The 27,586-nt window shown below is 35.9% G+C and overlaps 1 protein-coding gene across 2 annotated transcripts in view; it reads left to right on the top strand.

Moving 5' to 3' along the window:
• Window positions 1-19,724, top strand: part of LOC142975020 (voltage-dependent T-type calcium channel subunit alpha-1G-like) — a 151,012-nt gene extending 131,288 nt beyond the window's left edge. Inside the window, exons 14-36 of one of the 2 annotated variants that reach the window (XM_076117647.1) lie at window positions 428-621; window positions 1,692-1,875; window positions 2,245-2,455; window positions 3,456-3,665; window positions 4,654-4,771; window positions 7,269-7,424; window positions 7,653-7,787; window positions 7,929-8,099; window positions 8,671-8,865; window positions 8,966-9,261; window positions 9,512-9,684; window positions 10,107-10,279; window positions 10,728-10,836; window positions 11,075-11,229; window positions 11,791-11,936; window positions 12,368-12,560; window positions 13,926-14,075; window positions 14,147-14,308; window positions 14,803-15,021; window positions 15,559-15,751; window positions 15,840-16,409; window positions 16,492-16,721; window positions 16,792-19,724. In XM_076117647.1, the coding sequence (XP_075973762.1) occupies window positions 428-621; window positions 1,692-1,875; window positions 2,245-2,455; window positions 3,456-3,665; window positions 4,654-4,771; window positions 7,269-7,424; window positions 7,653-7,787; window positions 7,929-8,099; window positions 8,671-8,865; window positions 8,966-9,261; window positions 9,512-9,684; window positions 10,107-10,279; window positions 10,728-10,836; window positions 11,075-11,229; window positions 11,791-11,936; window positions 12,368-12,560; window positions 13,926-14,075; window positions 14,147-14,308; window positions 14,803-15,021; window positions 15,559-15,751; window positions 15,840-16,409; window positions 16,492-16,721; window positions 16,792-17,559 (5,111 nt within the window). In that variant the 3' untranslated portion in view covers window positions 17,560-19,724. Of the gene's footprint in view, window positions 1-427; window positions 622-1,691; window positions 1,876-2,244; window positions 2,456-3,455; window positions 3,666-4,653; window positions 4,772-7,268; window positions 7,425-7,652; window positions 7,788-7,928; window positions 8,100-8,670; window positions 8,866-8,965; window positions 9,262-9,511; window positions 9,685-10,106; window positions 10,280-10,727; window positions 10,837-11,074; window positions 11,245-11,790; window positions 11,937-12,367; window positions 12,561-13,925; window positions 14,076-14,146; window positions 14,309-14,802; window positions 15,022-15,558; window positions 15,752-15,839; window positions 16,410-16,491; window positions 16,722-16,791 lie in introns of both variants that reach the window. The other variant, XM_076117646.1, reaches the window with a different exon arrangement.
• Window positions 19,725-27,586: the final 7,862 nt, after the last annotated feature.

Genomic DNA, 27,586 nt, shown 5'->3' with positions numbered 1-27,586 from the left:
TGAATGATATTAGTATATTTATATTTAATGCTATGATCAATCAAAAAAGCCTATTTAAAGGTTACGAATTTATAGCGAAACAAAATAATAGCCTTTGATCTTTTTATATTGGTTTCAAAAATGGGATTTATAACCTCGTTAAACTTTAATGCCTGCCAACAACTAATTTAAACGTCGACCTCAAAAACTGTAAGTTGAAAAATCGTATCAATTTGAGCGTCACTATTTTAATATAGATTGAACCGATTTAATCGCTTTGTGTTTTAAAATCAGAATATTTTCAGTCGTGATCATAACACGGGAATTAAATTTAATCATAAGAGTCCGAATAGAAAAAACATGAGTTTTAAATGAGATGCTTTCGGGGTATTAGCGGTGTTTTTTTTAAGATTGTGTGGTGTAGTGACATTTTATGTTGGGGACGTAGAGTTCGACCTGCCGACAGGCGAATGCGAGGAGCGCGCGGCGGCCGGCGGCACCATGTCTTGTCAGGAGCTACTCGCGCTGTCGGGCGCGCTCTCCGCCGCCCTGCCCACCGGACAAGTAGCCCTCGACTCCTTCTTTGAAGAGCTCACTAAGGGTATAAGCAAGAGGGCCGGCGAGGAGAAAATTGATACTAGAGTAAGTGATACTAATTAAATGAATGGTTTTTATCTTCTGTGGCCACGTTGGTTAAAGTTAAGCTATGCATGGTTAGTTTATTATTTAGGCTTAAATTTGCTGCTCGTCATATGTAAGGAATACACATACTATTCTTTTTTTACACACTCATTTATGCTCCTGTAAGAGTTGAAATTATACGCTGTTATACGATATTGATTTGAACCCGTTTGCGTTAAGAAAATAAATCTTAACTTAAGCATATCATATAACTTCTATCATTAATTTCAATTATCAACGGCTGTCAACTAACATTAGAGAAATTGTTCATTTTGAATTCTCGACAACTTGAAATGGATAACAAATGAATCAACATCTGAACAATAGATCAAATCTATCCTGAGGAAAGATGAAGGTATCTGAAAGTTAATTCATCAGTGTAAAACTTGTATAATTTATAACCTGTTCGCGATGTATCTGTCATCGTAAAATGTTCTATAGAAAACTTCCAGGAGCAAGTTTGTTCAAGACAAGTTTTAGACATTTAGAATATCCTAAAGGAAACTCTTCGTAACTGTGTATAAATTAGACACAAAACATGCCGTAAAGCTACGGCGCGGTATAAGCTATACTATTTGCAGATATATATTATAACTTTTAAACTCTCCGTGGTCTCGCCGTGGTCGCAGACTGACTCAGTCAGCATGCGACCACGGCGAGTGCAACCTGCGCCGAAACGTTAGGCATTCAAGGTAAAATGCGTGTTCGCGTTAATCCCGTATTCTATTATACATAAGATATATATTACGTTCGATTATTGTACTAACCTGCTTTTTACCTTCTTACTACTATAGCGCTATTCAGTAAAGCCGACACCATCGAGTATCAAAAGTTTGATACTTAAATGTACTGCCAAAATAGTTCCTGCGACGACCGCTAGCGATTATGATCAAATTTTTACACAATATTTTTCGAAGGCTAGGTTGTCACTGGTCGACAGTGGAAGAAAATCGAGCAACTGATATTATACGTTCTGTCTAATGTAATTTTTGAAAACTCAAATGTTATTCAAAATTGTTGTTCGTATCTAGATCGTGGAGATAGAAGACTTCTCGTGCTGCGCGGACCTGATAGCAGCCGAGGCAGCTGCTAAACAGAAAAGAAAAGGTCGCTTTAATACCGCGTGCCGCAAATTCTGGTTCAGAATAGCCAGGTGGCTCATCAGAATGAGGAAACACATCAAGAACATTGTCGACCATAAATATTTTCAACAAGGTAAGAAAACTGGTTTAGAAATATCATGAATGTAAAAATATGGTAGTAAATTAATTAAGAAATTATTGATGTTAATTTGTTGGATTAATAGTTAAATTGGACATACCCAAAACGGCAATCCGTTTTGGGTATGTCCAATTTAACTCTGATAAATACAATTTAAAATTGTGTTTGGATATTAGCGTTTTTCAACTTAATATTATTATTATTCCGTCGCGTAAAACATTTTTGCTTGGTACACTTACCAAAGTTGAAACAATTTTAACAAAAAATTGGAATTATAGAAAAAGTACTTTCGTAAATCACAAACCTCGACAATGTTCCTCATTAAAACTTCAAATGAAATCTTGAATGATTTATCATTCGCAGGTATATTACTGGCGATTTTAATCAATACGTTGTCAATGGGCATTGAATATCACAATCAGCCGGAGGAGCTCACAGTGATCGTAGAGATCAGTAACATTGTGTTCTCCGCTATATTCGCCGTTGAAATGTTGCTCAAAATTATTGCCGAGGGCCCATTCAGATACATTTCAAATGGATTCAATGTCTTTGATGGCGTCATTGTCATATTGAGGTAAGATTTTGAATATTTTATTTACATCTAACGTTTATACATAATTTGAATTTATGATTAAATCATACAAAAGCTCTTTAAAAAATCCGTAGTCCTCACAAAGTGTTTTATGTAAAACCACCTCTCAAATTGAATTTGTGAAATATAAATGTATTTTTCAATACGTACGAGTGGATGTATTAAAAAATGAAAATGAGAGCTATATATAACCTAATAATACAGTGTTTGAGCTTTGATATACACAATTTTTTTTACATTAACGAAATCGAAAATGAAAGTCTGTGTTAATCCCGGTTTACGAATAAAATATCAAAGAAGAATGCTCGATAAACGTACAGTACATATTGAAACAAAGCGAGATACGAGTATTATCAAATAACGTGGATTAACGTACGAACACGAATAACTCGATACCAAGGAAAACATCCTCTTACTGTTTGTTTATTTATTCGTTTTTTAGGAATAATTGAAGGTACACAGGCTCATTTATATAACAAAACAATGCCACGATTTTTTGGGAAATGCAGACAAATTTTCGTTTTCGAAGGGATTTATAGGGTTCGGTCCCGACTTTTAAGGTTTTGGGGGACAATGAGCGGACAGGGTGAAATATTGAGCTCGATACCTCGGTAGCCCGAGCCAGGGGTGTGTAATTGACTATCTGTGGTTTTGAACCCCGGCTCCAGAATACGAGTAAAGTAATGGTGATTTACTCTACATTCACCTCTTGTTACGTGAACACTTAACTGAAAGGGAAATAAATCTGAACATGCCTTTGGAGTGTTCTAATAAACCTGAATGTAAAATGCTTTCAAAAGATTATGGCGCAATATTTTAGAAGCCTTATTTCCTGGTACAGTTAATTTATTTAAGAAATAATGACCCCAATTTGTTTCAATTTCTTTAGCTATAGAACACACAATCATCAAAACAAACCCATGTAAAACTTATATTTACTCTCAATTTTTACAACATTTAATTTGATGATGTTACGAAACAGCGCATTCGAACTGGCCCAGAGCATGGGTAACGAGAAAGAGCTAGCTGGGAATTCAGGTCTCTCGGTACTTCGAACATTCCGCCTGCTGCGTATCCTCAAGCTGGTCAGGTTCATGCCCAACCTGCGCCGGCAACTGTTCGTGATGCTCCGCACCATGGACAACGTCGCCGTCTTCTTCTCACTACTAGTACTTTTTATCTTCATATTCAGGTAAATATACAATACCATACGATACTACATATTGATCGTCATACAACGGAGACAGATCAGGTTATTCAATTGACGTTATAAATAAAAGGTAACTGAAATTAGAATGACCGATAAACAAAAATGATAAAATGCATGGTTTAAAAAATACTGTTAAAATACTAGGTTCTCTTTTTGGTTGATTACTTTCTATGCGAAACTAATCTTTATGAGTTTCTTAAAAATCTTCCCTTTTCAAGATTATTTTAAGACTTAACTGTCCTAAATTCTACTAATGAAGAAGAAGAATTATTTGGTATTTTTTGTTGCTTTATTTGATCTAAACAGAACTATTCAAATTCAATGTCCCACTAGGGACGTAACTAGGCACTACGTTAATTATATCTGTCTATTAATCTGGCTTTCGGAACCCAACTCTTTATTATTTGTGTAAAATCTGAATATTCCTATACCTCACACTGTATCGTAGCAAACGAGTAGTAAAACATCACGGCCCCAGCAATCATCCATTGATTGCTCAATCAGATTTTTCATTTTTCCGTAGCTAAAGAAGATTTATTCGACTGTCCATAAAATATGAAATTCTGAATGTTTCTACTTAACTGTCACACCCGCATCCCTTAACCTGTGCACTAACTGTGAGTGATTTCTCCTATTTTCTTTTCAATCTTATCCTTATGTGTGTCAACCACCTCTATCTGTGACATCCACTACACACTGCCACTATCCACACTCTGTACAACTTTTTCTCTTCTATTTATTATATCTTACCGATCATAGTGACTTCACGCTTTTGTGCTTTTCGTCCACTTCAGTTCTTTTACACCTGCACTCGATCACTCATCTTCTTAGAATATCTCGACACATATATTTATATTATTGTATGTCCTTTATGATTTTGTATATATATATTTATATTCCCTCCTTATGTGTGGAAAGGTTTATGGTAACCGTATTATTCTCTAATCGCATATTGCGTGGTAACGTTCAGCATCCTCGGTATGAACCTCTTCGGGTGCAAATTCTGCGAGAAAGACAAGCACGGCGATCAAGTGTGCGACCGAAAAAACTTTGATACGCTCTTGTGGGCCTTTGTCACAGTGTTTCAGGTATTCAACCTTTTTGAATTAAAATACCTAACAGACAACCCAGAAACAGACTGAACTTGCAACATTTACTAAACGCTTACCCACGGGTCCGTCAGCAGCCAACACTCATGACAGTATGACAATCCCCAATAACAGAAGATTGTCTTGTGACGGCTAATCGACTAACCACGAGAGTACACAAACGACCGTTCACTCTGCTGCAAGAGACAATCTTCTCGAACATACAGAACCGTACAGCAATCAGTTTACACTATCGGAGGAATAACGCTTGCAGCATTGTGCGTTGTCAAACAAGCGTTCAGTCGCGTAACCGCTACCCTAGTTCCCGCGTAGTGAGATCTAGTACCATCCGTAACAAATCGATCAAACATCATCTAGTGTCACGTTCACCATGTTGTTCGTACAGTACTCCCATCAGAAAGTTGTCCAGAGCACATTACTTAGTCAGTGAGCTTGGTTGAGTAGTAGGTTAGCTTGAGGTCGTTCGAAGCCGAGTCGCGGGTTAACCTGTTCGTCAGTTCCTCTACTCCCACTACTACAGCTGCACTCAGTTTATACAGTATATCTATCACTCTGCATGCCGCTTCTATTATTTAGTACTAATCTTGAACAGCTTGATACCAAGTTAATGGAATACTGCGTTATTTATAGATAAGTTGTACATCTAAGATTTTTATAAGTGCGCTATTAAACTCTAAGGAATTTTGTGACAATCTGATTTCCATCAGTTTTGGTATCAATCCCAGCATCCTTATTTTTAACTTCAGTACTTAATAATCTAATTTTCAATTACTTTCCCCTCTCTACTTTTTGACTTCCTCTTTATTAATAACTGCAAATATTGATCCTCTCATCTAAATTCTCCTTTTTCTCTTTTCCGACTGCATTTCTCAGGATGAATTATAATTTAAAAAATTACTGCATTATAATTTGAATGACTTTTTGCCACAAGTAATATAATGAAACAGTATGAATGAGATTTACTTTGATTATTATCTTTTTCGCACTTTACTTTCGCCTATTTATTCCTCCTCCGGATTATTTTATTGCATTTTCTATTTATATAATCATGAGGCAGTATATAAAGAATGAAACATAATATTGATATTAAGTTTGAGGAACTTAATTGCACTAAATAACACGATGTTAATGAGAGTAAATACATAATTTAGATTATATTAACACATCCGTTGGTTGTAGCGTCCCAACGGCGATAACACTGCATAACCAATTAGGCTTTTTTTATTAATAGTTTTTACATCACATTTCAAATTAAAATCATGGACAATAGTTTGAAGTAAAACTAATTTTACGGCACGTCAACATGTAGATACACAATTACTTTTGCACTACTAATGAATACTTACTGTGTACTGTGCATACTTGTAGAACAATTCAATATCGACGACAACGTTGATACTGTCTATGCTCTGTTTGTCATAGCACTAACTGCACACAGGTATGTCTAGCTCCGCTGCGACACTGTGTGGAGCCCGTAACGTTAGTATTATTTCATGGAGTATTGTCGAGAGCAGATTGCAGTGTTACCGTCTCGTACGCAACAATAATGTCGTCAGGATGACTCGGTCGCGGCGTATGCGCATAGCGTTTTGTTTTTCTTTCATTTTTACATCGGCTCCGCGACGCGCAGTATTCTGGGCATGTATCTATTCGGTGGTAAGTTTTGCAAGTACGTCGAGGACAATGGCACCGAGCGGGATTGTACCTGCCCTGAGATCATCTCGCACCATCCCAAGTGTGAGTGCGACAGGAAACATTTTAATAACATCCTATGGGCTACCGTCACCGTATTCCAGGTAAGCCTTGTGCGGTACGATAAAATAGGCTCAGTAATAGACGGTTTATTTGCGATCCCGTATATTTTTTAGATAATAGACGCCGCGTTTTTCTCGTAAATACCAACGTAAACTGATTGGCACTGTATACAATATTTTGTCTTATTTGACAACTATAAAGGTTGTGAGACAAGACGAATGACAAAAATTGACAAATTAACATGACTAAACATGATTTGTACATTACTACTTGACTTGGCACAAGCGAGAGATCCGCCGTAGTTTGTAGAACTTACATTTTGGTACTGCACCATATGGAGCGCTCCGTAGTTAGTTTGCATCTTGCTTAGTAGTGAATAGCATTAGGAGATGCTGGACCCTGTATGCTTGTGTACTCAAACTCGCCGTCTGTGTTCCCTTTCATTACTGTGTATTAGTGAACACCGACACAACAACATGACACTTGTTAACACTAACACGCTGGTTACTAACAGATGTTTTTGTATTGGTTTACTTTGATTTGTTGACATTGGAATTACTTAACATTTTATTACAAACACCAAAAGGCACGACTTGATACAATATGACAGCACACCTTGCTTATTTTGATTTATTAAACAGAATCGGATTTAAAGATATTTGATGTGGTAGAACGATTTGCGCAGTTGAATTGAATTCTTACTTTGATGTGTGCGTTTCAGGTTTTAACCCAGGAGGATTGGAATGTTGTGTTATTTAATGGCATGGAAAAAACAAGCCATTGGGCCGCATTATATTTTGTGGCTCTTATGACTTTTGGCAATTATGTATTGTTTAACTTACTAGTAGCCATTCTCGTCGAGGGATTCAGTTCAGAAGTAAGTTAAAAATGTTATTTTCGGTACATCAAATATTGGTGGCGCAATCAATTATAATTTGTTTACAAAGAACAAATCTTTACCTTAATTGTCAAATTGTCTAAAGTTACGGCCATACAGTACAAATATCTACTTTAATTCTATCTTCATTGCGTCACCAATACGCTGCTCTACATGCCTTCAATAGAATTCACAATCAAATTCTCATGTGTAATTCAAATCTCTTAGCGAAATGAGAGAAGGGAACGTGAACAACGCGAGTTGGCGAAATCAAAATTGTCAAGCGAATGTTTCTCAGAAAATAACGAATTGCAGTACGACGAGTCGTCTTCGGGATCACATTCCAGCGACAGTTTTTCGCAGGTAAAGTATTTTCGATACCATTTTATTGACTCAAACATAAAAGCCGCTATTTTCATTTGAAACTTCGAGCTTTCAAATTCTTCACATTCTTTCTCATAAAGTATTCAGGCGATCTTTGAACAACATTTTATGTTTGAACAGAATGAAATAAAAAACTATTGGCGTTCGGCGGACGATGTACGTAAAACGAAGGACAATGTTAACGGTCACAAAGAAAAAGCAATGCGCTCGCGTCGTAAAACTAAGTCCTCGACGCACCACCCTACACTGTGCAAGGACTGCGCGCAATCTAATAAGTGTAATTTACAAAAAGTAAGTAAATGCAAATCAAGCTACTGAAACCATTATTCAAATCAGATAATTTCAAATGAATTTATCAATATTTGTTTTCTATCCAAAGAAAATCACATAAATTAATCCATAAATTTCTAATTCACCCTAAACTAACAACGCAGTTATGATAAAATATTTGGCTCATAAATATTTGAGCATTTGTTATTGCGGTGTACTTTATTTAACATCGTGAAAATAAATCTCATCTGCAGTACTAAATAATGACATTTATTGCACATATTCTTAATATGTTTCGAAATTTGTTTAAAATTATAAAGATCCACGCACAGGTTCACTGCAATAATAAGATCCGAGAGCCGTCCAAATTCAAAGTCAAAGAAGATCTTCGGAGACAGTGTCCATTAAAATTTACGATTTTATTCCTCGTAAAATATTTTATTACTCGCTTTCATTATTCGTTTTGAGTTCTAAATCTCTCAATTAGAAGCATGAAACTGTCTCATTGCTCTATCTTTCATATTTGAAGCATTAACATTTTTCACATTTAATGTTTTTATGGCCATCTTCATTAATTTTGTTTTTATGTTAGGAATCAAAAATGCTAGCAAGCAGTGGCGCTATGCCTGAAGCGCCAGTACCGATGATAACCCACACAGCTGCTACTCCTCAAGATTCGCCGTCTACTACATTAGAACCTGGAGCATCGTTCAGAGACTTCAACGTGGCTTTGACCTTAGAAAGATCGTCCATGCTTTCTAGTTTGGACTCCATAGACCGAACTTCTGTATGTATTCTAAATAAGTTATTTATTATGGAAAGTTTAAGATAAAATTCTTGGAATAGCATAATCAGTATATTTTTATTTTTCACTGTTTCTTTTGCAGTGTGCTAGCATACCAGGTCTTTTGAAACCACCAAACAGTTACACATTGACGCTCCATTCGGCTCAAGCTCAACTAGGTGCAGAGAAAACTCGGCTTCCTCCCATTTCCCTTGCCCCTCCACCTTTAACCCTCGCCCCACCTCCCCTCAGGTCCTCATCAGCAGCACCTACAACACCGAGTACTCCACGGTCAATACCATCGCCGTTATTACCAGAGAAGAATCTGCAAATCACGATAGCTAAAGATGAGAATTGTTTGAATACAAGTGACAAGTCTAGTCTTCTAAGTTCACAAAAGTGAGTATTTTTTCCCCTTTTTTGCACTAAGTAGCATAAGTACTGGCAGCGATGGAATGGAAGGAAGACCTATACAGCAGAACTGCGATTGATGAGACAAGCGCAGGATGTAAAAATAGCGATATAAGGGAGACCAGCACCATACTTAACAGTGGTAGATGTGGACTGAATAGATATATAGATTTTTCACACCTTTTGTCTTCATATTATTGACAGGATATATTTCATGTATTTTTTATTTTATTTTTAGGAATATAAGTGTGGTAAGCACAGGTATTAACGGTGAAGAAAAATGCAGGGTACAACGTGGCTGTAGTTGGAAACTATCAAGGCCCAGTCTGAGGAGAAAGCCCAAACAAAGAACAGGCTCAGATTCAGACGCCATAATCCTGAATAATGGAAGAGACCATGCTGTGTGCAACGGTACTTACATAGAATAATATAATATCAAGTTCTTGCATGTAAAGCTTTTGCACCCTAGTTAATTGATGTTTTATAGTCATAACTTGTAATTACTTATATACCAAAATGGTGTATGTCCATAAAGGAATAAGAGATGAGAGAAAGTTTAACGGTTTATCCGTTTATTAGTTTTACATTATATAAGCTAACCAATTATTATCCAGAAGCGGTTACACTGAATATAAAAAAAAATATTTACTAGACTCTTTTCTCTACCCATTTAAAGTTTTTGGTGGTAGTTTGATAATATAATTTTTGACAATAATTTCAACCGCTATGTTTATTGTCCCATCCGTTAGACGTGAAAGAAACATAACTAATCAATTTAACATTCTGCTGCCATCTCCAAACAATATCACCATTAATATTAATGAACATACCAGGTTCGAACATCCGCAAGAACGAGCTCCTGCTATCATCATCGATGGTGATAAAGAACGACACACAGTCGGAGTTGCCGAACAACAGAACACGAGGGCAGTTGCCGGCGCCCAGAGTACTACCGCCGCCGACCGCAAGACGAGTGTCAGCACATAATGCACCTTTATTACCTGATGTACGTATCAAATTCACACTATACATACAATACCGTAGACTAACTTCTGCCTGTAAAAGCTTTCTCGCGGGAAAAGTACATTATATTGTGTTTATCCACGTTTTAAACTATTTTGTAAATTGTATCAAAATCAGTTCAATAGTTGTTGCGATAAAAGTAACAAATAAACATTCTATCTTTACTTCTCTACAAATTGTCGTGTTAATATTATTAGTAGGACGTAACTCTATCTGTTTAGCTACTATTGTTAAACAGCTAACCTTTCGTTAAGAAAGCTTTTACACTAAAACAGGGTAAAGGACTCTTCCATGTGAAAAAAATGTCAGGAAACTTTGAGGAAAGCAGCTTTCATATACAGATTCTGTGATAAAACCGATTGTATGCTTTGCCGTACAAAATAACATTTTTGCAAAAGAAGTTATAAACCATGTTTGATGTTTTTGTTTAGGTGTCATGGAAGGCGCCAGAAGCAGGATTTTCTTCTGATTCAACAGTCCGTCTCGACTCAGTCAAGACGCCGCCGCACAGACTGTCTCTTACCAATGATTATTTAACAGGTAGGATTAAAATGGCAAAGTAATTGTTATGCAATCGTTAATCATTGAGATAAAGTATTATTAAGTATTATTATTAAGTACTATTCAATAAACAAATCGAATTATTTGGAGATGTTTAACCGATCTGCTAATATGTAAAGGAAAATTCGATTTTTTGTTTTCCGTTCTGTGTGTCTTACCTCGTAGTTTTTTAGCTAAATTGTTACCTGAATATGAACTGTTTATATTTTTATAACAGTGACGACAGTATGCGAAGTAAAGTCGAGCAACTTATCACCGGTAGTATGTAGCACGGGCGCGGGTGTAGTGACGTCACGCGCAGCGCGCGAAGTGCCCGCGCCCGTGCGCCCCAACAACCAACCACTACCGCTCATGAAACAGATCAACGAGGAGGTGAGCCGTTGGAATGTAAGGACTTTTACAGTTTTAGGCACTATAGTGATCACTAGCTGTTGCTGATACCATAATCATTATAGTGATGACTAACCTACATCAAGCTAGGATAGTGCCTTTAACTAAAATATTGCTTTTCAGGTTATATTACAGGTTTTTTAACAGCTACAGGTTTGACAGGTCAGATTTGCATTGCTTGCTTTTAGAATCTTTTGCTGAATGACCTCACATAGTTTTTTACGTATGTAATGCCATTCAGTAGAAGTTCTTAGTGATATATTTTAAATTGAATAAGGAAATCTGAAACCATGAATACAGAAATATGTGACCCTTTTTAAAGTATGGTTTCTGATTTCATCATATTATCTAACAAGCAGGAAGAGCTCTTAATCATAACGAGCTTTGCCATATCTCGTTACCAACATTGTACCTAACCCTATAAAATAGTAACACGGTTCATCCAACCGTGTGCATCATTACATGACTAAACATAACGCTTCTAGTATACATGTAGACTAGGCACGTTACATGTAGAAATTTCCAGAGTAACATTGTTTTCAGGTGGCCATAAATAACGTGTGCATGTTATCATCAAGATTCGACAGGCGACGTTACAGATTCAAAGACCTTTTTCGCTTTATGGAGCCGACGGGCTGTCTCAAAGAAAAAGAATTTTACTCATTGTACATCTTTTCGCCCGAAAACAAGTAAGATTATTGCGACCTCAATTCTTTTATTCTACTCAAAGAATTTTACCGCTCCCGTAATGAAATAAGTACTTTTATGTATTCGACGCTTTTCTAAACAAATCGTTTCAGACTAAATCTCATTACATTCACACCTGTTCTGTGATTCCGAATTTCCACATTCTACTTATTTTTTATTTTCATTGGTAATTTGTTTTTTTTTTTACTTATAACGTAAGAATTACACAACGTAGGCACAAACATAAAAAAATATCTATATTAAGACTGAAAGGCTCAACCGAGAAACTTTCAAACATAATTCTCGAACGGAATAAAAAGTACTCTTTCATTCAGTTTCCATTCTTTAAACATAATTCAATGAAATACAATAACATGAAAAAGGCATACACACTCAACATTTTTACTTCAATATTTTTAATAACTTTACACAGGATGCGTAGATTTTGCACATGGGCGACGACACGGGGTTGGTTTGACAACATAGTGCTATTATTCATCGCACTGAACTGTATAACACTAGCCATGGAGCGGCCGAACATTCCGCCCGACTCTAAGGAACGCGCCTTCCTCTCCAGTGCCAACTACGTGTTCACCGTTGTGTTTGCTGTGGAAATGTTTATCAAGGTAAGAAAACAAAACATTAATTACAAATGGTACTTCTATATAAAACAAACTATTTTGTGCTCGCGACGCTTAAAATACAGATACAAAAATTATAGCTTCTATTATCACCATGAGTGGTGTAAGAATTAACTTGTTTTCCCCTTAACAATTGTTTTTTTATGTAATTGTGTCTATCGCATTAAATTATTTTCTTAATTTAACTTCACATAGTTTTCTTAGGTGTTTCCGAAAATTACCATTCTAAAGCCATTTAACGTAAAAAGCCGTTGTTGCATCCAATTAGTTAGACTCGGTGTTTAAAAACACGCTAAGCGCTTTCCTGGCCTTCGAGAATCTTCAAGCCGTGCTGTAGAGTAAACAGACGCTCAAACTCATTAACAGCTATGTGAACTAAACAAAATTCGTTGTGAATGCTGGTATATGTATAGAAATATATATTAAAACCTACCCGCATTTACTACCCTACATTTTCTGACTCGTATTATATTTAATAAGCATTACCTTCTTGCGTGGGTTTTGATATCGGAGTAACGACTAAGAATGAAAGTATTTTTATACGCAAACAACCTTCCTATAAATAAATTGTAATCTTTGAAGTAGCTGTAAGTTTCGAAGAGCCAATTAAAATGCCTTGGTGCTGAAAACGTAGGTTTAATGTTTGTATTTAATTATTTTATTGAAAACATTATTTATTAAGCTTCTGGAATAGAGTTATCCAAAAATTATCATAAGAACGTTTTATAGAATACTCAACATGTAGATAACAAAATAAAACGAAAGGAGGTTTCTTTACGTGTTCATCATAAAAGCACACGGTAAAATTTCAACACTTCTCGTATAAGAAGAAACGTTTTACAATCGTTTCCGCCTTTGACTTTACTATTGTTAGAATGGTACTTGCTCCAAGTGTGGTTAAGAGCAGTCGTTTGATCCTTCCGTAAAGGATAACTTAACTCAGCTGAACAATGACTGCTTCATGCGTCCTTCATCGTTCACTTTTATTACGGCTTACATTTTACAGCTCCCTTACAAAATGTTAACGTGTACGAACTACTACACTGCCGTTTAATACTAACTAGGTCTGTATATTCCATGTGATAAAATATGTTTCAGCATCACAAGACGAAAATTTGCGATGCAATCTTCGTCGTAAAGGATCAATTCTGCCAATATTTACACCCCACTACACTTGATTCTATATCCTCCGAGTTGTAAATAGAATTGGATTCCAATTTTTCAATCCATGCATATTAGAAGTTCGTTTCAGTAAATTTTAAGGAAATAAAACTCGCTAAATCTGCATTGCTTTCGACGAACCTTTTTGAATATTTCTGTGATTTTATTTTCGCATGCGATTGTTCCTAGGTCGTTGCATCGGGAATGTTTTACGGGCCAGACGCTTACTTCACTTCAGGATGGAATATCATGGACGGTTCATTGGTCATTATTTCCATAATTGACTTATTAATGTCTCTAGTATCAGAATCTAGTCCGCGTATATTTGGAATTCTCAGGGTAAGTTATTATAATTTGTAAACTTGTGTTATGATTGAGATCGTTACCTTATATTTGTTATTCATCTTCAGGTATTTAGATTATTAAGATCATTGAGGCCATTAAGAGTGATAAACAGAGCGCCTGGTTTGAAGCTCGTTGTGCAAACGCTACTCTCATCACTGAGACCTATCGGAAACATTGTACTCATTTGCTGCACATTTTTCATCATATTCGGCATTCTAGGAGTACAGGTAAGTTCATACGATTACAAAATTCCATATTTAATTAAAATTAACCTTTGCTAAATAAAACCATAAAACGTAAAAATACTAATTATGAATTCGTAACTCCCGCAGTATATGACTACTTGTTTAACTTAGTTTGTCAACCACAATGCATCGTGCAAACGTTCAATCGTTAGGTTGGACAAAACCCCTTAGGAGTACACGAGTACGACGTCGAGAGCTATGTAATTATTTCAGTAACATGTTGAGGTACAAGTTGGATGGATCTAAGCTGACCGTCTCCCTCGAGTAATTGTGTACAATCGGCTTACGCAGTAATCAACTTAATATATCGATTGAGCGGATCAAATTGAACGTATAACCCAAATGGGTTTTACTTATTTATTTGAAATTCATAGTGATCAATTATTCTTACCTGAAAAAAGCTTATCTTGGTTATATGAAATTACATTTTAAGAAAAAGTGAGCTCATCAAGGAATCTTTACGTATTTTCTTTCAGCTATTTAAAGGGGCGTTCTTCTATTGCGAAGGAGCGAATATAAAAAATGTAAAGAACAAGTCAGACTGTCTCGCTATAGACGGCAACGTTTGGGTCAACAGGAAATACAATTTCGACGACTTGGGCAAAGCGTTGATGTCATTGTTTGTGCTCAGCTCCCGAGACGGATGGGTGAACATCATGTATACAGGGCTCGATGCAGTTGGGGTGGATCAACAGGTAACAGGAACATTTACTTCTACGTTTATAAAGCTTTAAATGTACCAGAAACTACAATTCCAAGTAATTATACCATTCGAACCAATTTAAATGTAATTATAGTCAAATACCCTCAATTTGGTCGTTTAATCGCTGATGTCACTTTGATGACAGCTTCTTAATTCGCTTTTAATTCTTTTTTTCCCTATTTGTCAACAAAAGTTCTTTGACGTTCACGATTTATAGCGGCAGATGGTTGGAATGGTCAACGGTAACGATGTCATTATAAGCTTTCAAAACGTTTAAAGCTTACCACTTTCAATTTAGTTAAAGATTTTGTTAAAATACTTGGCCTATAAAATTGGAATGTTGAAAATAAATGTGCTGAAAGTAATTGAGCTCAAGTTTAACAACCTCAATATTTTAATTTAATGCCCTTTTTGCACTGCAGTTTTATGTTCGCACCATTTGTCACCTCTTACGAAAAAAGCAATCGTAGCTAGAAACTACGACGCATGTAAAAAATAGATTTATTTTTAATTTGTCGTTTTTTTGCAGCCAATAGTAAATTACTCGGAATGGCGGCTTCTATACTTCATCGCATTTATATTGTTGGTTGGATTTTTCGTCTTAAACATGTTCGTGGGAGTCGTAGTGGAGAACTTCCATAGATGTCGAGAAGAACAAGAAAAAGAGGAAAGAGTGAGAAGGGCAGCCAAACGAGCATTACAAATGGAGAAAAAGAGAAGAAGTTAGTAGATACATGAGAATCGCTTTACTGTGTTTCAAATAGACCTTCAACTTAAATGTTTTAACACTATTTCACATGTTTGTTACAGAAATGCATCAAAGACCATATTATGCAGATTATTCTCAAACACGCTTATTTGTTCACAATGTAGTTACATCTAAGTATTTCGATCTAGCTATAGCTGGAGTCATTGGCTTAAATGTTGTGACAATGGCCATAGAATACTATAGAATGCCACCGGCACTACAATATGCGTTAAAAATATTCAACTACTTCTTCACTGCTGTATTTATCCTCGAAGCGGCTATGAAACTAGTCGCTCTAGGATTCAAAATATATCTAAAAGACAAATGGAATCAGCTTGACGTAATTATAGTCATATTATCCATAGTTGGAATAGTTTTAGAAGAATTAGAGACTAATATAATTCCAATAAACCCTACGATTATGAGGGTAATGAGGGTTTTAAGGATAGCCAGAGTGCTGAAGCTCCTGAAGATGGCAAAGGGAATAAGAGCGTTACTTGACACAGTCATGCAGGCCTTGCCGCAAGTTGGTAACTTAGGACTGCTGTTTTTTCTGCTCTTTTTTATATTTGCGGCGCTCGGTGTCGAACTATTTGGAAGACTGGAATGCTCAGATGAAATTCCATGTCAAGGTATTATTCTTGACTTGCTAATATTTTCTAAATAATGTAAATATTGAAGTCTCTTTTCAACATTTATTTTTATTTTTCTAAGGTCTGGGCGAACACGCACATTTCGCTAACTTTGGTATGGCTTTCCTGACTTTGTTCCGTGTGGCAACCGGAGACAATTGGAATGGTATCATGAAAGATACGTTGCGTGAAGATTGTGACAGTTCTGTGGACTGCGTCAGGAACTGCTGCGTGTCAACCATCATAGCACCGATTTTCTTCGTTGTGTTCGTGTTGATGGCTCAATTTGTACTAGTCAACGTTGTCGTTGCTGTAAGTACTTTAACAGTAACATACAGTTCTCTTAAATTGAATAAACTCTTAATAATATTTTGTTGTACAGGTACTCATGAAACACCTAGAAGAATCCCATAAACAAATGGAAGATGAAATCGACATGGATGTGGAACTAGAACGTGAGTTAGAAAGAGAGGCGGATGACGAGGAGGACAGAGCGCTCTGCCGTGCTCTCGAACAGTGTATGAGTCCACCGCGGCCGCTCAACAAGGTACCTTCCCTCCCGGCGAACTTCACGTACAGCGAACCCAAACAACCAGTACCGTCCCCGGCACGCCGTCGCCGCACGCTACACTCACACACAGCTTTGCTACCGCAGTCGCTACCGCCGAGACGGGCTTCTTTATCTCCTCACGCCTTCGGGCGGCGCCGGCAGGACTCGACCTCGGACCCGCCCGCCGCTCTCTACGAGGAGGACGCGCGCTTCATCGACGCCGACGACGTTGACGAGCTCGAGCCAGGCAGTCCGCCGCGGCGTGATTCCTTCGCTCAAAATCGCCGGCAGCGCGTTGACAAGAGGAATTCCCTTCGCGGCGAAGAGGCCCGCTTGCTCCGACCCGTACTTCTCGCAGTACCTTCCACCAGGCAGAGTCTAAGACTGACCGGATCTAAAAGGAGATCCTCTACAGAATCGGCGGCGACCAGTGACGCGAGCAACGCGTCGCGGACGTTAAATCCGGTCACGCCGGAATCAACTGAGCAGCCGATTAGTGAGGAGGAAAAAATAAGAATAGTTATAGCTGAGAGGCGAAAGATGGACGCGGCGAGGCCGGAGCCGGACGACGTCGTGGAACTGGCGGAGCGAGGCTCCTAGTCCAGGCGGGGCCGGCCGCAGCAACACCATGAAGTCTACATCTAGACGACGCAAAGCGACGTCTGGGTGGACCCCTCACCTCTCTCTCCCTATCCTCTCTCGTCTATAAGTGTATGCTCAAGGGACAGTGAATGCTTGAACTCGGTTGCACAACAGTGATTGCAGTGACGATTTTTAATAATGTGGACTTTGGTGCATTTCAGTGTTGTGTTGCGTTGTCAATAATAAAGAAAGAAGGATTGCCTGTGGAAAGCGACTTCCTCCTACGTTTACTTTCACACATCCGACCTTACCCTCACCTTCACCATTTGCGGCCGGTTCAGCTACTTCATAAAAGAGACTTTAATAAATTTAGCGTAAGATGTATAAAATATGTAGATAGGAGTTAGAACTAGTCAATTTGTTGTGGTGGGATGTTTTCTACGAGAGCTAAAGTTCACTTCGTAATTTTATTATTAGTACGGTGCTTGCTGTTAAAGGTTAATTCGTTATTTATAAATAGAATACTGTAAGTTTCCAAAACCTCAACGAAGTGTCGGTTCGTAGATATAAAATAGTTTCTGTTCATCGTGCAACCGCCGACTTGTTTGTAGGTGTGTGTGCAATTAAATGTTAGAATTTATTTACATTACGAAAACGGGTTTCAAATCATTGAATTTTAGTGTTTAACGATTTATGTAATCCATCGACTCGGATAAAAGCCTATAATATTATAATTTCGATGTGGATACTTAGTCGTGATTACTTCCAAAGTAACTAACTGTTAGCCAACGACTGTGTAGCCTCGTAGTGTATTGTTACTAGCTAGATCTTTGTCAATCTAATGAATATCTAAGACGGAACCAATCGTTCGAGAATTGATTATTATCTCTCTAAAGATGAAAAAATAATATTTTCTGAATATAAATGAATCCTATTTTCTTACAGAGTCATGTACGTAACTTAGACGTGTAACTGGCAATACGCACATAAAAGTTAGAGAGTAGGTAGTATTGAAGTAGCAATGTGATCATCTCAAAACTGGTCTATTGTCAAAATTATAAATTGTGCTCTACGATAGTTCGGACTTAGATTTATCATTTATAAGTTTTGAATGTTTAGTGCAGTCTCTAGCCGTGCCAAATCTACAAAATCTTTTTAACTTAAGCGAACATTTTGTAAGAGTATTTTAATTGAGCAGTTGATACCTAGTTGCTTGTCTTTCAAAACTTTTCCGCTTGTTAAATTACTTACTGTCTACTTTAGAAAAGGCCACAGAGCACGAGACAAAGTAAGTTAAAGTACCTAAAATATCAAAAGAAAGTTTTGTTTAAATCACAAACTGCTGAGTTTATTTTTGAGACGTGACTATGTGGTTCTAGTTACTGTAAAGAATCGTACCTAGTTAGGGAAGTCAGCAATAAATTTTATACTTCGACTGTGCCTTTCCTATTTCTAACGTATTAGCTTGTGAAGTTGAATGTGGGTAGTCTCTGAGATTAAATGTATACTGTAGGAGTTGGAGTGTAGATTACATTGTATTATGATTCTTGTTGAGTCTTTATTAAGTTTTTGTTAAATATATGTCCTGTGAAAAGTTTTGTATTGTAAGATAATTCCCCGAGAATATGAAATTAACTTTGCCATTCCGAAATAACAACTACTCTACTTTGTTCTAACAAGTTGCAGTATATACGACAACAATCAGCATTTACCATTTAGAATTTGTGTCGATCCATTGATTTCGTTTCATTTTGTAACAAACTGATGTATGTTGTTTACTTGAACGCTTCTTCCGCAACACTCTATTTTTTAATTACATAATGTCTTCCATCTCTACTCAGTCTGTAGCGTTGACTTGAAGTGCTATCGATCAAAGTTTTAATGAATAGCTACAATAGATTTCGTGTATAATAGACATCGAGTGATTTCAATTTTAATTATTTATATTTTCAAAGTTTACGTAAAAGAATTGATTAAAAGGAATTTAGTAAAATTAAGTATAGTATTTTCGTGATAAAATGTAAGTTCGTGATAATGACGAATAATTGTTTTTCGGTACTGATCGTATAATAATTTGTAAGAGGTATGAACAATGTTCATAGTTGAGTACACCTGTTATCTTAGCTGGTGATCTGTCGAGTTAAGAAAGTTACGACAATGTTAGGTTGAAAAAATAAATTAAAACTCAAATCTGCCTTTTATTTCACTTCAACCATAAATTAACAGAAACATTCAGCTTTCTTATTTTTTCTTGGTATTTTTATTATTTGTACATATAAGCAATGCTGGCATGCATTAATTGGAAATAGAATATTATTTTATTATTATTTTAAAGTGGCACGTTTGTTTGGCGTCGGCGGGTAATTTGCCAGGCACAGGTACCCCACAAAGGAAAGAGCAACAGGCGAACTGAATTGAGTTTAGCAACAATCTTTGCGAGCGTCCTATCTTGTTAGCGAGCGCTTACAATCTCATTTGCATAATTCCTTGGAACGAATTTTAATGGGTTCTTTATCGTGTTGAACAACATAATGCCGTTTTCGTGAAAAGATGAAGACGCGCCGGCTCGTTACCGAGCGAAAGGATTTGTTTGTCAAATAATTAAGACTGACCTATTCAGCTAAGAGAAAATCCTGTTTGAATATTCAGAAACGCAAAGTAATTATTTTCATATTCGGGGTTTCTTGTATAAATATATTTAAGAGCTCCCGAGTTTGATGTAGCTAATTAAACCTTAATCCTTTTATAATCAAATATTGATACTATCTGCTGCTCAAGTAATGCTGCTGATCATGAGAAAAAAGTTATTCCTTTCAAAAAATATATATTTTTAATATTTATCGTACCTTTCATCGTGTTTGTATACTTTAAAACGTAACTCTCTGTAATAATATATTTAATGCATGATACACAATATTACATAATACGAACATAGAATTAGTTCAAAACTCATATTATAACGGATGTGCCAGCTATTTCTCTGCATACGGATACCTTATCTACTGAAAAGAGGCCATTTTAATCAAAATTTCTAAGAAATGCAAAGCAAATAGCTGGATATTAAATTACTTCAAAGAGATGAACATAATAAATCCAAGTAAAATGTAGATCCTCGTAAGTTGAAAAACAAGCTTGTTTTCATTCCGTGACTCTGCCATCGAAAGGAACACTTGTTTTCATAACACTAATTTAGTTGAATCTTTTGTTAAAGGGCGCCTGTCCGGAGCCAACTTGACCCAAATGAAAACTACAATTAGTGTTATTTCATCTGCGGAAGTGTTTCACAAAAATAATATTTGGACGGATAGAACTTCGAGTGTCAGGCCCAAAAATGATGAGAAATACTTTGTTAATAAACAAGACATCAATATTGTGATTGTTAAAATTACTCTGATTCAAGTTCGGAACGTTCATCATTATATTTTTATTGCTGACTAGCTGACCCGCGCAACTTCGCTTGCGTCACCTAAGAGAATGGGTAAAAAAATTCCCCGTTTTTGTAACATTTTTCGTTGCTACTCCGCTCCTAATGACCGTAGCGTGATGTTATATAGCCTATAGCCTTCCTCGATAAATGGGCTATCAAACACTGAAAGAATTTTTCAAATCGGACCAGTAGTTCCTGAGATTAGCGCGTTCAAACAAACAAACAAACAAACAAACAAACAAACTCTTCAGCTTTATTATATTAGTATAGATGATATAATGGGAATTTAATTAATAGTAGTATATAATTAGCTTTCTTCTCCTTTTCTTATTTCAAGATAATTAAAATTCAGTTATTCATATTTTTCGAAAGCATTACATGCGCTATGGAGCTTTCATTTACATACAGATAGGAGAAAACACTAGCAACTAAACTTTTCACGAAAAACTGTGTATTTTATTCAAAAAAGTGCAAAATTGCCATCCGCCTCTACAAACAAACCTAAAAAATGTGAGTTGGGAAACGGTTTACTGATGAAAAACGTAGCATTTTTGCGTCGATGTTTCATGATACTCCTACATTTTCATTTAGACCGCATCCATTTTAAACTACCTCAATATTGAACCTCAAATTCTTAGGTCTTTTTAACCTTACATTTTAAAAGGCTATGCATTGGTGAAAATCTTCTATTCCAGCCTGAAACGATTTTCGTGTCGAACAAAGTTCTCAAGTGGATCGCACATCGACTTCAACTGCTAAGGTTGGCGAACTTTAAAAGTGTTTCATAGTTCAAATTTTGCGGCGCGACTACCTATTTAACGAAGTAGCAAAAATACTTAGCGCACTTTGTTTAATTTAACTCATTAAAATGTATGAATAATCTTTGGACACAACTTTTGGGTTTTCGATGTCTTCACAATAAAAATCGTCACAAAATTTGAGAGCTCTAAATCAGAATTCTCTCCGTAATATTGACCGAAGAATAATAATTGTAAGTACCTATCCAGTATTATCAAATAGCAATTTGACGCATAAATTACACTGGAAGTTGGGTCTGGTGCTCTCAACGTTAACTATTGGAGTGTGCTCGACAGACTATTTGAACGTAATCGGTTACTCAATGCGGTCTCTAATCGGTTTACTTGGAATATTGTTTGACAAACACAGCCAAATTAGTTCTGACCAAGATAAATGTTAGGTGAGCACTCGATAAGCCGAGGTACCTATTGTGATTTTGGCTAAAATTAACGGAACTACAAAGGATATTCAGTAAATTCCTAGAAATGTTATAAGTTTCCTCACTATATATCAATTCTTCAGATAGGTTTACCGGTACCATACATATGCTATATTTACAATAATTTCTTGAATTTAACAGCCCCATAATATCATGATTCTATGATGTACTTCGTTTTATACGTACAATTATGACGACGGCAGATGTGATAATCAAAGCGAGGCCCTCAAAATATTAATGGACCGTCACCGCCTTTGTTACCACAAGAGCAATGAGGCGACACACTTCACATTAAATAAAGAGGAAAAGTTTTCTATTTCATACTCATTTCTATTATAATGCGAACGAATCTCCCGCCTCTCTTTTCATACGCGTTTGTTCTTTCATTCTTACATGGAAAAAGCTACAAACTCAATATAAATTCCTCCGATAACTCACTTTTTTGCTAACGATCATATCATAACTTCAGATTTTAATTTTATCGTCAAATATTTACCTGAAGTACGAAATTAATCATCAATATTCTAACAAAACCAACATTAAAATAACAGAAAGGCCGACACTTGATCACGTTGAGTGGGCTTTTATTAAATTAATTGAGAGAGAAATTCAATCAAGGTCCATACTTCAAATTAATCCCCACACGGTTGCTTTTCACTCATTATTGGAAACCGCTTGAAATGAAACACTGCCCAATTATTATATCAAAGGGACCAATCAATTTATAATATCGACACTCAAGAAAGAAATCACGTAAAGAAGTACAATTCAACATTAAATTACGTTGCACAAATAAAATATCTATCACAAACTTTATTTGTCTTTAAGTAACTTGTTTAACAAAATTGTAGAAACAAAAGATGCCAAAGGTATAAACAGAAACAATGCCAGCAAATATCAGTTTACCAAATCGGTGCATCCATTCAAAATACGTGTGCTGACAGTTTCAGAACAACAAAGCTTTTCTACATATCTGCGAAACTCTTTGATACCAACGTAAAACGTATCCTTTGTAAGAATTTCATTGTAAGTGAACATATTAAAGGTTTAAATACAAACTACATTGGTTGGTTCAATTTAAAAAGCTAATCCGACCGAATCACCATTTCACTGTATTAGAATGAACGTATTAACATTCAAGCCTTGTGTTATTTCTGTATGTGGAAAAAAAACATTTAACAGTACAGTATTGTATGAATAGGAGTCTAGGCTATTGTACTAGTACTTGGAACAGACATACTAGTGAGCTTCATAAAAATTTCAAGAACTACCAGACCGTAGTTTGGAAACAAAGACTAGATTTCTCGTTGGTACAAACAACGTAACAATACTTTATTTAACTTTACATTTTACATGTTCTTTGTTGATGTTGGCTTAGTGTAACTATACGTAATCCCAGAGTTACTGTGTAACTTTATTATTTTAAGACTGTATTTAGGTTAATTTTCTCACTTTCAAAATTGTTCTGTCACTGCGGGCTAAACAGATCTAAATAAATTCGTTCATATTAAAGTTATTATAAGTAACATGTTTATAATCCTTATAATTCTGGCACACAATAGTATTTCGAGCAATAATAACATGAACAAGTTAAGCTATTATTTACTTTACACTATATCTATTCGGGGCGAAGATAAACATTAGTAAATTAAACATAACAACGTCCGTAGACGTCCGCGCTCTAGGTACCTAATGGGCTTTGTCTAATGGAGGTTTTAACGACCTAAAGTACCGACATTCCGCTGTATTGTCTCTAATACCACTCCATGTAACCAGAAAAACAGGGAACAAAAAAAATAAAAAATGTACTTCAACAGAATCGTGACGGAATTCAACGAAATTCTTCCTGAGATATATTTTAAGAAAAGTAAGCAACAGACCAATTTAAAACATTTGTATCTGTTCCTGATACTTGGTAAATGTTCTCACAAACATTTTACACAGCCGGAGACATTTCAAAAACATTCAGACTTAATACTGTAATCGCGACTAATTTCATTTCGTGCAAGTGAAATAACTTAAACTGTTTTCGTATTCTACTGTGAGTCTAGTAACAGTAAACTGCTTGCTTTAATACCTAATATGAAAAATATGTACCTGTTATTATGTGGTGAGGAGGAAGATGGCACAATATACCTATCATTATCTTGAGGTTTTATGCTGTAATGAGCTTGGTTGCTGTTCATTATAACAATGTACCGTTATATTGAGTGTTTTATTCGCAGGCATCCTATTTCGATGTCTTGTCACGTCTGTCTGTCGCCACAGTCAGGTACTCTCGCAGATGAAACAACATCAAGTGAGTCTCTCGAGTTCACCTCGTCATATTCCCAATGTCTCAGACTCTCTCGCTATTGTTCCACGCGTGCCTTCAGACCGTTTCCAGTTCACATTATTTATTAAATATTCAACAGAACTTGATCTCTCGTCGCAAGTCAAAGGATGACTGTGAAACTAGTGACGTTTGTTTTTTACAATTGGAGGTACATTTCATAAAATAAAAGATGTTAAAGTGCAACACTTTTGCTTTTTTGCTCGTATATTTATGTCTATATGTTGATCTATACTTTTCAAACTATTGATAGATTCAATTTACTTACCTACGTTAAATTGCATTTACGAAAAACCTTGTTTTAAATTTAAATGTTGTTCTCATTGAAATCAAAGTACTTGAACCCATTTGTTTAAGTTTCAGCTGAGTCATTAAAATAATTGAAAATAACACACGTTATTTCACATATCGAAATTGAGCCAGCAGCCATACAAAAGCTTAATTAATACTCAAATTCCCATTCAAATAAACGTATGTATATAAAATCAAATACATCGTGAAAGGTTGAACATTAATCGATGAAACACTTAGCTAACAATAACTTGAAGTTTGGCCCGTCCCTTGAGCTTAAGTTCATTGTAATCTATTCACGTGGCCGCCTAATTTACTAGAACTTCAATTTACTATTAAGACGAGGGCGAAACCCTCGGCAAGAAAACCTTTACGACATAAATAAGTAATGACTTCGAATCCTGTGTAGTTACATTAATCTTTTGTGTACACAATATGTATAAGAGCTATGTATCGTACACACTACACACCTATTTACTAAGACGTCTACAGGCAACTGTATACGGAGAAACGAACTTTTATCTTGTACTAAGAAAACTCTGAGAGGTATTGTATTCGACCTGTTGTAAGACTTTTAAGGTATTGAAAAAAATACATTTGAATTTCAAGGCGAAGATGTACTTAGATAAGTTAGCTTTAAGTAAAGTGAATATTTTTTTTGCTAATGTAAAATAACATAACATTGCTTTGATTACCCGAAATCTTTTTCAAGTGGTTTGTTAGTACCAGTTGCAAAGGTTTATTATTCAACTTTCGCGGGGAAATCCGTCTTATTAACGTAACGAGTCACAAACGGTTTAGATATTCAAATATCATAAGCTCTTTGAACAAAGGTACCTTTGTAACACAAATAGGTAACACACCCAATTTGGCGATAAGAGTATTAAGTTGTCATCTCCCCAAGTCCCTTGAAATATTCTAATTTGTTATGCTTACCGTGCAAAGCTTCCACTCACTATCAAAATCTGACCCACCACTAAATTGAAGCGGGATCAATCATAAACTGAGTGCTGTATAGGCTATGCAGAGTTTACAGTTGTAAGCGAAAAAATATGAGTATTTGAGCACTAATATCCGGCGCCACTGCATTTCATTTTAGAAAATCTCTATTCTGATTTATTATTCATAGGTTGATAAATTGTATTTAGAACCGCACATAGAACATTGAAAAATTGTTATTTACAAAATAAATATTTGCGACGAACGTAACATGTTATAGCTGCGCTAAAAATAACCATTTTCATATTTTAACGACATTGTTTGAAAATATAACTCTCAGCAATTACTGTAACAAGTAGTGGGCTAAATAACAGTAGTTACCTGCTTCCCTCAAACAACATAAAGTGGGTTAATTATGCCGCAGCCTACATACAGCCTGCAATTTGCTACACTATGCAGTATTCATAGTGCTGCTATGTAAACTACTCATAATTATAATCTATACAAAGAAACATACATGTAATGCGGTTGGAATTCCAAACTTCACATTCTCTATTAACTCTCAATATAGTTCAATATGTAATATCAGAAATCGTAGAAATACCACTGCTCTATTTAGCTGCTATTTTCAGCGGTGTTATATTCACTCGTATTTAATACTATTGAATTTGGCGTGTAATGGGATCTTATATAATCCTGAGCTTCTATAAATACAAATACTAATAATGTAATAGGATTAGTGGTATAGAATCTATTTTTGAGACTATAATAATATAGTGGTGAAACACTATACTGCATTTTATCATATTATATTACTCATAAGCATCATACATGACATAAAAAAACCTAATTCCAATTATCCTTAACACAAAAACACTCACGGCTAAGTATTTCAGTATCAGTTTTAAACTACTAAGTATCTTTTCGAACACGTTCAATACCGCAAGGAACATTTTCCAATTAGCGTTGTGAGTATATTTTACTTTACACAGGTACATACGAGGTTGTAAAAAGGTCGTTAAATTGCACGCCGTGAAACCTTCACATTACGTGCATGCATCATAGCCGTCGTTACAGCTTTCTCAAAATAAAAGAGCACGGATTTTATAAAGACGTGAGATTGCATCCCTGAAGAGCATCATCAAAATAAAATGTATACGAAATGCCTCATTTCAGTGTTCTAAAATCCTTATTTGGGAGTCCACTTTATCTTAATTTGTGAGAGACTAACGCCGTATTTGACAAGTTAAATATTGATAGATCATCTCTGCATAAATATACGTTAAGTAACACATTGGCAAATGAACACGTACCGTACATCATACACACCTACTGCTAAATAAATTCTTCTGTATTCGATTAATTTAAAAGCTTTAACATTCCCAGAAACCAAAAGTAAAGGTGCGAGAGGTGTCATTAAATCATACACGTAAGACCTCATCAGCGAACAAGCAATATCACTTACGATTTTAACATAGAGCAAATGTATCTCTTTATCAAATTAAAGGGAACATATTCTCAGTCGAATATAACTCACTCAAACGTTTGAATATATACTCATATTTATCACTGACCTCATTTTCATTACAGTAATCTGGTTTAGAACTCGTATGGTACGCTTCAGTGTGAGTACGATAACTTTATTAGCCCGAAGTGCCGTGTCAAGAACATTTCCACTATGTAGATACCGTATGCTCTAACATAACTAAGTAATTAGTTCTAAAACTAGTTCTTGATACGTATTAACATATATTATGCAATGAGATATCACAGTTAATCGGATTATCTTCGCTATTAGAGGCTTCAGGCTGTTACAACT

Source organism: Anticarsia gemmatalis, chromosome 8 (genome assembly GCF_050436995.1).
Source record: "Anticarsia gemmatalis isolate Benzon Research Colony breed Stoneville strain chromosome 8, ilAntGemm2 primary, whole genome shotgun sequence".
Classification (NCBI taxonomy): Eukaryota; Metazoa; Arthropoda; class Insecta; order Lepidoptera; family Erebidae; genus Anticarsia; species Anticarsia gemmatalis.
The sequence above is the reverse complement of the archived record's forward strand: the minus strand, read 5'-3'. Positions and strand labels throughout refer to the sequence as shown.